The sequence below is a fragment of the Dromiciops gliroides genome, chromosome 4 (genome assembly GCF_019393635.1).
Source record: "Dromiciops gliroides isolate mDroGli1 chromosome 4, mDroGli1.pri, whole genome shotgun sequence".
NCBI lineage: Eukaryota > Metazoa > Chordata > Mammalia > Microbiotheria > Microbiotheriidae > Dromiciops > Dromiciops gliroides.
Window position 1 is genome coordinate 184,649,641 of NC_057864.1, and position 11,299 is coordinate 184,660,939.

General features: G+C 41.4%; 1 protein-coding gene across 5 annotated transcripts in view; it reads left to right on the forward strand.

Annotated features, from left to right (window-relative positions):
• The window catches only part of PLXDC1 (plexin domain containing 1), a 128,647-nt gene extending 118,463 nt beyond the window's left edge, over positions 1 to 10,184 (forward strand). For all 5 annotated transcript variants that reach the window (XM_044003724.1, XM_044003726.1, XM_044003722.1 and 2 more), the window contains exons 13-14: positions 1,233 to 1,393; positions 3,222 to 10,184. In XM_044003724.1, the coding sequence (XP_043859659.1) occupies positions 1,233 to 1,393; positions 3,222 to 3,341 (281 nt within the window). In that variant the 3' untranslated portion in view covers positions 3,342 to 10,184. The remainder of the gene's footprint in view (positions 1 to 1,232; positions 1,394 to 3,221) is intronic.
• Positions 10,185 to 11,299: the final 1,115 nt, after the last annotated feature.

Sequence of the window (11,299 nt, forward strand, 5' to 3'; positions counted from 1 at the left end):
TCTATGTAGAGGTGATCAAGCACTTTTTTTTAATCACACATTAATTCAGCTTAACTCCCCTATTATATGGTACCCTCCTAGGATAGGGGCTCCTAACCTGGGGGGAGTCTCTGTATAGATTTCAGAAGAATCCATGAACTTGTATGGAAAACAAAAATTTAAATTTTTACTTTCACTAACTTTTGGTTTCCTTTGTAATCCTAAGTATTTTAATATATTAATTTAAAGACAATATTCCGAGAAGAGGTCTGTAAGTTTCAGCAGACTGCACAAGGGGTCCAGGACACACACACAAAGTTTCTATTCTAGAAAACAAGGACCAGATCTCTTCCAAAATATGTATTTCAACACCCAGTCTAGGTGGCTTCTGGAATGATCCCTCCACGGGACCATAAACCAACCAAGGGATCATTCCAGAAGCTGCAATCTTCTCGATCCTTGTCTAGCTGCGCAGGTGATAGTAGTGTTTGGTTGGTACTGTGGACTAAGGCTCCACAGTTCAAGGCTTTCTTTTGTCTAAAACTCGAGATATTCTCGTGAATCCAATTAAAACTATTTTAATCATTGAAGTTGAAAACGTGTAGTACAAGCATGAAAAGAATCTAAAGCATGACTTCCCCTCCACAATCAAGAATGGAAGGAAGAAGCCTATGGGCAGTAGGAGCTCCGGAGAACACTTCTGACAACTTTCCTTCCTCCCCCTCCCCCCAATCTTTTAATAATTCAAACCACCAGGCTTGCAAAACACTAGGGATTGCTGAGCCAAGAGATAGATAAGATGGAAAACATATAAGACACTGACTACAACAGCTGCAGTGCTCCTGCCCAAATTTCCACTACAGCTGGGCTGGTGAGAGAAGTTGTCCCTCTTTTTTTTTTTTTTTAAAGGACTCAGATGACCCTGAAGGAGAGAATGAGGCTGATAACTTTGCACAGTTCTGCCTCACTCAAATCCAATTCACTTGCAAGTCAAGACATCACCCTCCTGGTGTCTCTTCAAAAATGAAGGACGAACAACAACAACAATCCTATCCTACTCCTTCCCAACTACTCCCTGGCTGCCTCCTCTTGGGAGCGGCTTCTCCATCAGTTCTACTCTTCTAGAGGAATAGCTTTTCTATATGGGTGACATCTTACCCGTCAACTCGACCTAAAAAAAGTTGTCAGAATTTGAAGATGCTGGTACTCCCTCCCCCACTGTCTAAGCCTTCTCTGTTCTGCTTGCTTTGTAGATCTACAGGACAATCTTTCTCCTAAAAAAAGGGGTCCTGAAGTGCATTCAGGGGCCATTGTGGGCATTGTGCTAGCTGTCCTACTAGTTGCAGTTATCATCCTGGCTGGGATTTATATCAACACTCATCCCACTTCTAATGCTGCCTTATTCTTCATTGAGGTAAGTTTAGGATTTAACAACAGGTTTAAAAAAAAAAAACAGTTTAAAAACAGGTGTCCCTTTTCTGTTTGGGGACCAGAACAGATAATATAGCGCTGCTCCTGATTTCTAGACCCCAGAACATCATATTTCTATTAAAATAAAAATTAGAAACCCTCATTAAATCTGCTGTAGCACTGTGTTGATTACCAAACTGAAGACACTGGATACACACAGTCCTTTATGTTCTCAGGGTTTATCATATAAGAATACTACATAATTAGCACAGTCAGCTCTTGCTGTCCAGTTGAGCACTAAGAGAAGGAAGTAGGAAAGTCAGAAGGAGGAAATTGTCTCTCCCTTAACATGCACATTTAGCGGCTCAAAAACAAGTTTTGGGGGGACAGCTAGATGGTGCAGTGGATAGAGCACTGGCCCTGGATTCAGGAGGACCTCAGTTCAAATCCCACCTTAGCCACTTAACACTTACTAGCTGTGTGACCCTGGGCAAGTCACTTAACCGTCATTGCCCCACCAAAAAAAAAACAAAAAAATAAACAAAAAACCTCAAGTTTTGGTTGATTTGGAAGCATCAGCTAGGTAATCAGCTAGGTGGTGAAGTGGACTTGGAGTTAGGAAGATTAGCTGCTTAGACTTAACACTTGCCAGCTGTGAACACTGTTCAAATCACTTAATCTCTCAGTTCAGTTTCTTCATCTGTCAAATGGGGTTAATGATAACACCCATTTCCTAGAATTCTTGTCTTCTTTATTCCAGGCCCAGTGCTCTATCCACTATGCAACCTGGCTGCCTACTAGTCCTTAGGGAGCTGTCTGAGGCAATCAATCAATTGATAAGTGATTGATTGATTGACTTATGTAATAGTAAGAGTCAATTTGCAATGTAATTTGAACCCAAATCTTCCTGCCTTTGAGCCTAACACTAATCCACTATACCATGTACAATAATAACATTAATAATACTGATGATTTGCTGTTTTACAATTCCAGTGAGCCCATTTCACATAGATTGTAGCTATGAAAAGTAATGTTCTATTTCTCCTCACTTTGAACTATATAACTAAATTCTCTCTTTACCTTGCCTTACTCTTAGCTTCCTTTATCCAACCTAGATTTTCTTGCCCAAAACAACAGATTTGTGAACTACCTTAACCTCCAACAAACCCTTATTAAGGTTATTATATAAGGTTATTTCCCTTACTGCCATTTTGAACCTCTTTCTAGGTCATATAAGTTGGTATCCCAATTTATTGAAGCAGCATGGCAGAATGGATAGAAATCCCAATTCAAGAAGACCTGAGTTCAAATCCTGCCTCAGGCATTTACTACCTCTATGATTGGGGGCAAGTCACTTAACATCTCTGAACCTCTGTTTCCAAATCTGTTAACTGGGAATATTAAGAGAACCTTCCTAATAGAGCTATTGTGATAGGATAATGCATGTAAAGTGCTTTGCAAATCTTAAACCATTAGTTCAATACAAGCTATTTTCTCATGTTCTTTGCAGGGTTTCTTAATCTGGTGTCTGAATTTATTATTCTAATATTTTGACGACTATATTTCAAAATAATTGGTTTCCTTTTTAGAGGAACCCTATGTGTTTTATTTTATGCATTTAAAGATATTAGTCTGAAAAGGAAGCCATAAGTTTCACCAGACTGCCCCAGGGATTAAGAACTCCTGCTATATAAGGGTAATTCTCTTCATATTTCCAAATGTTCCCAGTATTTGTCCCCTTGCTCTGAGTAGCCCTTTGTTCTTCCCACTGTGATTGGATCTCCACAGTCTGTGCACTGACTTCGAATCTGTGTGTGTGCTTGACTCTGCAGCGGAGACCTCATCACTGGCCAGCCATGAAATTCCGCAACCGAACCAGTCATGGAACCTACACGGAAGTGGAGCCTTCTGGGCAAGAGAAAGAGGGCTTCATGGAGGCAGAGCAGTGTTGAAAGCAGTGTTTCCTCCATTCTTCTCTTCCTCTTCCTACCAAAAACCAAGCCCCCAAACCCCAAACGATTGGTCTTGATTATGGAGTCTTCTCTCTTTTATGATGAGCCCTTGAGGGTGGGAAGGAAGACCCAAGGAGACCCCAAAGTCAAGGCCAATATTATTCTTCTTTTATGGAACTCCTCTTAATGTATCCTGGGGCATGAAGACAGACAGGGTGAGGAAGGATCTATCAGATCAACAACATGACAGCCAAGTCACAGGGCCTGGAACAGGAAGCGATGCACTCCAGTCAGTCTTGTGGGGGAAAAATAATAGCCTGCCCTTGTGCTCCCCTGGTATCAATGATGTATAGCAGCGGCCCTGTCTGGGTCTTGAAATATGTCAGTCTAAGGGGCAGCTAGGTGGCGCAGTGGATAGAGCACCAGCCCTGGATTCAGGAGGACCTGAGTTCAAATCTGGCCTCAGACACTTAACACTTACTAGCTGTGTGACCCTGGGGAAGTCACTTAACCCCAATTGCCTCACCAAAAAAAAAAAAAGAAAAAGAAAAAGAAAAAAGAAATATGTCAGTCTGCCCCCATTCCTCCAGCCTCTTCCTGCATAGGAATGGAGAGGGTTTGGACACCCTGCAGAACCTCGCCTGCCCCACGCATTTGTCGCACTATTACTAAGGACTAAAGGGTGCTGGGTCTCTATAATCCATAGACTTGAGAGCTGGTCCTCACAGCTATGGATCCAGCACATAATCAGTTTCTTTGGATCAGCCTGCCAGACACAGGCACACTCTCCATCTGCTAATCCTAAATATTGCTGCACTTCACTACTCTTCCCAGAGCACTGGAAATAGAACAAGGATTCCATCAACCTAGGGTGAAATGAGGAGGAAAGATAAGACGTCTCTTAGAATTCCCATCCTGCCTACCCAATTGCTCCTCTCCAGAAAATGAGTCTGCCAAATTTGGAAGGCAAATACCTCATGCCGTGAGCCGGTATGAAACGCTGTTTTTACAGTGTTTCCCATGAAAAATCCACTCTTATTGAGAGTGTGGTGTGGTGGACAGAGAACATTGAAAATGAAGTTTAATGCCACCTCAACTCCCTCCTAGCTTTGTAAACCTGAGGAAGTCATCAAAACTTTCCAGGCCTTAGTTTCCTCATTGTAAGATGAGGACTGGATTTGATGCCCCTTGTGGTCCCTACTATCTCCGATTCTCTGATCATATCCAACCCAATAGGCATTTATTAAATTCCCATTTGGGACAAGGGTGTGGATATATAACAATTAAATGAAAAAAACTGGTAAGCTCTGCAGGAGCTTACTTTTTACTTGACCGGGATACAGCAAAGAAGGATATACGGTTATCCCTTCTACATTGCTACTTTCCCCATCAAGGTTTCCATATATCTTGGGTCAGCATAAGAAATTAAAAGGGAATTAGGGGGAATTTTTGTGGAAGCCTGCAGATGACACAGAAAAAGTTTAGAAACTCAGAAATGCATAAAATATATGTATAGTATTATATGATATCAACATTTTATCTTTTAATACCATAATAATACAGACTTCTCTGGTACAAAGGGAAAGCCAAAAAAAAAAATGTTGCACAGACTTTCCCGATGACGGGTCTCATGCCCTAACTCCTGCCACAGGGAAAAGATAACTGTGCATGGCAATTTGAGGAGAAGGAACAAAGCGGGTGATCAAGAAAGTCTTTCAGGCAGCTAGGTGGTGCAGTGGATAAAGCACTGGCCTTGGATTCAGAAGGACCTGAGTTCAAATCCAGCCTCAGACACTTGACACTTAACTAGCTGTGTGACCCTGGGAAAGTCACTTAACCCTCATTGCCCTTCAAAAAAAACAAAACAAAAAAACAAAACAAAAAAAGAAAGTCTTTCCATAGGAGATGGAGCATGAGCTCAAGTTTGAAGGAAGTTAAGGATGCTAAGAGGTGGGAACCCAAAGTCATATTTTCCTGCTGTGGGTTATTTATACTGAGGCCACTCTGACACAAATTTTATCCAGTGACTTGTTTGGCCATCATTGCCAGGAATTCTGTTCAAAGGCAGGACCTAATTGATATTTTCTTTCTCCTTGGCTGGATTCATGGAGCCATTAAAGATAAATATGGTGGCTAGATGTCCAGCTCCACCCCTACCTCCCTCCTCGATTACTTCTTGAAATAAACCCACCAGGGAACCTCTGATGAATTCTTTTCAGAAAACAAGGATGCCAAAGTGACTGGGGCCAAGGAGGCAGGATAAGCTATGTAGAGATAACAGGGCACCAGAGCTTGGTCATTATCTCTGTAGGGGCAATCAGAGGCTAAATTGCTGTCTCACTTATGAAGACTCCCCCCACCTTTTCTATGAATGTTTTATTGATGCCTTTTACTTTCCAGTGATTGCCCTATTCTTCCAAACCCCACCTGGGCATCCTCTTTGTAAAGATCTTTAAGCAAAACAAACCATTGGCAACTTATGTATACCTCATTCCCCATCTACATTCTACCACCTCTCTGCTAAAAGGAGAGGATAATGTCTCACCATCAATCCTTTGCAGTCATGATTAGTCATTCTTTTGATTAGACATAGTATTATTTTCTTTTACCTTATTGTGTTCATCATTTAAACTGTACTCTTGGTTTTGCTTACTTTTCAGTTCATATGAGTCTTTCCAAGGTTTTTAAGGACCTTTTCCAAAAATAACTTGACCTAAAAAGTTGATATGACTTTCCCCAGGTAAATAAACTTTGACAGAAGATTTCTGGGGGCAAGAATTCAGGCCCCAATTCAGTCTGAAAGATAGTCCTAATTGGGGTGATGTCCTCCTTGAAGCATCCAAAATTATAAACTCACCATTCATCTTATTCAAAAACAAGAAAAATAAGTGCCAATTAATATCAAAGTCTCAGTGTCCTTATGCCTTGTCCCATGGTGTTGTCATAAAGGGAATAGTAAGAGCAGCTTCATTCAGCTATGGGTATGTGATCTTAACAATGTGGCTATTCCCTCCAATGATGAAGGTCCCCTCCCATTCATGTCTACCCATTGTTTTGGATTCTTTCCAACATCCTCCAAAAGTTCACCATTGGTGATATACCCAGAGTCCTTCCATCCAGTCTTCCTTATTCTCTGTTGAGATTGTGAGGACATCATGGGGCCTATATCTCCCCCTCAACACATGCCTGGCCATCTTCTTTTTCAGTCATATATTTCTGTAAGAACATCCTTTTCACGATTTCTCCTTATATCTGACTTGGGATGGGCTACAACTGTCTCCCACCCACTGCGGGCCTCTTTGTTGCCCTTTGGGCAACAAATCCAGTTCTTCTGAGACCGTGGTGCTCCTTGACCAGCAGTCATAGAATATCACTGGAAGAGAATAGGTGTTTAAATAAGATGGGCCGCTTTTTCAGGATAAATCTTCGAGCCATTAAAAGAATCTTGCAATTTTCAGAAGGCAACCCTACCCAGTCTCCACCTGCTTCTCATTTCTGTTCCTAGCTCATTATCCATTTGCAGAGTCTTCTAAGATGTGTGGGAGGTGGGGACAAATCTATTCACCTCAAACAAAATCTTTATTGATATTTTTTTCCAGTAGCTACATGGTTTATCCTCAGTGAGGAAGCAATTGACAATTAAAAGAGGAAATGTGGCCGACTTCTGGCACTAGTGCTTAATGAAACAGAATCATAGGGAGGATAGAGCTAGCTTACACACACACACACACACACACACAAGTTAAGGAAAAAAACAAAAGCAACAGAGAAAGCTGGATGCTTTTCAAGCTTCTAAAGAAGACCAAAAAAGTAGCTAATAAGTCATTAGTCATGAAAGGAACAACTGAGGCATTTCAAGTAATCTAGCACAAGGGCAGGACTCCTCTAACTATTGACTGTTGTGTTTTTAAAAAATATATCATACTAGCAAGGCATTTGTGGCCACCATGGGAGATGTAGAGATTGGACATGGGGGTAGAAGGATGGCATGTAATTTCTTTTGGAGACCCTGTACTATATGTACCACCATTTGGTCCACACATCTTCCAATATGCCTTTTAACCAATGTGAGCCCCACTGCTCTGGATTCTGTAAAGGTAAAAGCCTCAAACTTTGGATTAACAATTTGGCAGAGGCACTCTGCCAAGTGTGAGTTTCTACAGTGGGGTCAGGAGGTGCTTGACACAATCCACTCCAAGTTAAGCAAAGCATCTGCTGCTCCTATGGTCAGAGAAAGCTGAGGCGGAGGGCAGCATGCCAGCCCAAGGCATCTGCATTCATTAAAGAGAGGACAGAGGACATATTCATTCATGAAACCTATCACTGTTCCCTCAGCACATAGAAAGTGATTGGGTGAACTGCCTGTTTACCCAACAACTGTGACATTTTTAATGGGGCTAAACATTCTCCATTTTCCCAACCACTTCTTCTAAGACTTTGGCTTAAAGTGAGCCAGATGCATCAGGCGCAGGGAATAATTCAGATTGAGAACCACTGGCAGGATAGAAATTTGGGCTTTATCCTTAACCTCAGAATTCTGATCTGTGATGATCAGAATTGGCCAGGAATGCAAGGCATCCTGAGACACACCTGTACAATGGAAAGAGTTATGGCTACAGTCAGAGGATCCTTGTTCAAATCCGGCCTTTGATATGATCTATGTGACTCTGGGCAAATCCATCATCTCTCCTAGGCCTTGGTTTCCTAGGTCTGTAAAATGGGGGCTGAAGAAGGTCTGAAGTCTCTTCTAGTGCTATGATTCTGTGACCTAAGGCACCTTATTGAAACCACTGTCTTTCTGGTATATTGGATGGCTACCAAAAAATTATCAACTTTCCTTTGCAGTCTGTTTTATGTTTAAGCTCTCTTAGTATGGTTTTCATAAGCCACAATGTCCCAAGTGTGAAACTAAGGAAATAGGACTGTAGATTTAGAGCTAGAAGGAATTTCGGAAGTCATCTCGTCTAAAACTTTCATTTTACAGATAAGGAAACTGAGGCCCAGAGAAGGCAGGTAGGCAGACAACAAGCATTTGTTAAGCACTAGCTAGCTTTATGCCAAGTACTGGACATACAGATACAAGTGGAAAAAAAAAAGACAGTCCCTACTCAAGGATACACAGATAATAAATAGCAGAGCCTCATCTCAAGCCTGGGTCCTCTGGCACCAAGTTCATGCTCAGTATGCATTGTGCCACACTGGTCTGAGAGACAGGGATTTAAGGGATTGGTTGGATTTGGTTGAGGATGGTCAGAGAAGGGCAGGGGCTCCTTTCTCTGAAATCAAATGAGCTTATTCCCCTCTTTGTAGAGAGTATTGGTTGAGTTACTTTCCCAAGGGTCCAATGGATATTCTCATACTGGTCCCAGACTAGAGGATAAACATAAGGGTCACTGTTTAACAATAACCAGCTCTCCAGTAAGGCCAAGAAATCCCTGGGAAACCTCTAACAATAACTCAGCTTGTAAGAAAAAGACCCTCCGTGCTCAGAAACTCTTAGGAAAAGAAGGCCAGGAGAGAGAGATAATCAGGTTATAAGCAATACTAGCTTCCTCTTAAAGGGAAAGGAGTAAGCCATTCAGGAAACTTACCATCACACTATATGAATTTGTGAGCTGAGAACAAAAGATTCCTAATTTCAGAAGTTTATTAAGTTGTCCTGCCTAGGAGAGAATCAAAATAGGTGACTTGTCCCCTCCCACTAATCTCTAAAAATTGTACGTTATATAGGATTCAAACAAAGGAGCAAAGAAACAGCTGATTGGTTAATGCATAATAACTTTTTCAAATAAGGTACAATAGATTAATCAAACTTCACATAGATTAATTAAAATGTACTTCTCAGGAAACTAGAAATTAACCGGAACTGCCAAACAGCAATCTTTGGGTCCCCAGAAATTTTCTGGGGTTGGTACAACCCAGGATCCTAAGCTTAAGTATTAAATTAGTTTGATCGCTAAGCGATACAAATCTGGTTTCTTGTCATGCAAGGCTAGATTCAATGAAATTATTAATAATCTTTCCTACAATTCAGCACTTAATAATTTTACCTAAAAATCAGTATTTAATCATTTTGCCTACAGGATATATCCAAAAACATCCTGAACTTCTGAGGTCAAATCACAGATATTGAGTTGAATGAGTGACTGACTGTAGCATTTTTTAGCATGAGTAAGCACTTCCTAGGCATTCCATTAAGGCCAGCTGTGATTTCAGTTTTAATATCTTCAAAGCCTGATCTAAAGCTTTAGTTTAAGCATCTTTCCCCAGGGTCATTTGAAGACACCTTTACAAGTTGGCCTAGGTTTTTGGTGGGGGTTTGTTTAAGTCCTGTTTTAAAGGGACTATGTAATATACATGTATATATTGTATATCTCCAAGCATTGGATTGGCTGGGGCCTTTAGCTGTGCTCAGATCCCTGAGTTGCCCAGTTCTTTAAATCAAGACAATGGAGAAATCTCTAGCCATCGGTCTTTGTAAAGTACTGGGCCTGCACCATTTTAAGATGACCACTGACTGAGTTGTTGATGGGAGTGGGGGTGAGAAAAAACGTCTTAGAACAGGGTCAGAGATGTCTCGAGTGCCTGCCTGCCTGCCTGCCTGCAGGTTCAGGGTTCAGGAATCTTCATCAGAGTTCGGGATTAAAAGCAAAACAAACTCACTGTTTTCCTAATAGAGGCAAATTTCCACATACTTGAACTCCCAGAACTGGATGGATCTGAGGATGGAAGGTCTCTTGTCATGAAGTGTCCTGGTTCAATGTGGATGGGATCCAGTGTTAGTACTAAAAGAAACCATTGCCCTTGGACTGCCTTCTTTTCCAAATAAAAAGTGTAAATGATTATTGATGGCATTCTGCTACTCTGTGTTCAATCCTCTTAGTCATTTCTAGTCTCCCACGTCCTTCCATTACTAAGTATCATCTTTGGGAAAGATATAAGTCAACCTCTGGCTATCTAACCTCCCAGGGCAGCAGCCTGGAAACATGGTGAGGCAATAAGCCTTTTTTTTTTTTTGGGTGGGGTGGGGGAGACATAATTCCCTAGAAGTAATTTATGGATCCTACACTACTATCAAGAGATAAAATAAATCTGAATAAGTCCATGCTGTTACTTAAAAAAAAAACAACCCTTTGTGTTCTCTTCAGTCTAAGGGGTCCCCTCCCAGAAAAGGGAAGTTACTATTCTGGACTTAACATGAACCAAGTAAAATCCTAGGAGAGAGGGGGCAGCTAGGTGGCGCAGTGGATAGAGCCCTGGAGTCAGGAGGACCTAAGTTCAAATCCAGCCTCAGACACTTAACACTTACTAGCTGTGTGACCCTGGGCAAGTCACTTAACCCCAATTGCCGCACTAAAAAAAAAAAAATCCTAGGAGAGCCTAACTCCAAAGAGAGAAGTCAAGCTTTTCTCTATGACTCTGGCTCATTATCCCCCAGCCCCAGAATCTCAGGGGGCAATCTCTTAAAACAAGGTTAGGGATGGCTCATATCTAGGGTCTCCCCAAAATATGTACAAGGTGTTACATATCTGGAATAGGACAGCTATTTTTTCTTCCATCACAAAAAAAGGCTTAACAGACAAAGGACTGATAACAAATATTAAAAACAGGAAACAATAACCCATCATTTCTATTACACTCTCCCCAAAGGTAGACTAGTGGAACAGCTGAACAAAGATAGCACATTCATCATGGATCTAGACTGTCTGAGCAACTCACAAAATTGATTTGATCTGCCTGGTCAAGCCAGCTAGTCTAGGGACATCTAGATATTTGGATAATTTCTTTTCAGCTATAGCATCATCCAAAAGATGGTCATCTCTTCTGAAAAGGGAATTCTTGCAGTAAATACCTTCCACTGGGCAGCCACCTCCCAACCTCTTAAATTCACAAGGTTAGTTTGGGAACCTAGGGTGTGGGGTCTAGAAATATCCAGTTCTCAGAATAGGTGTTCACTG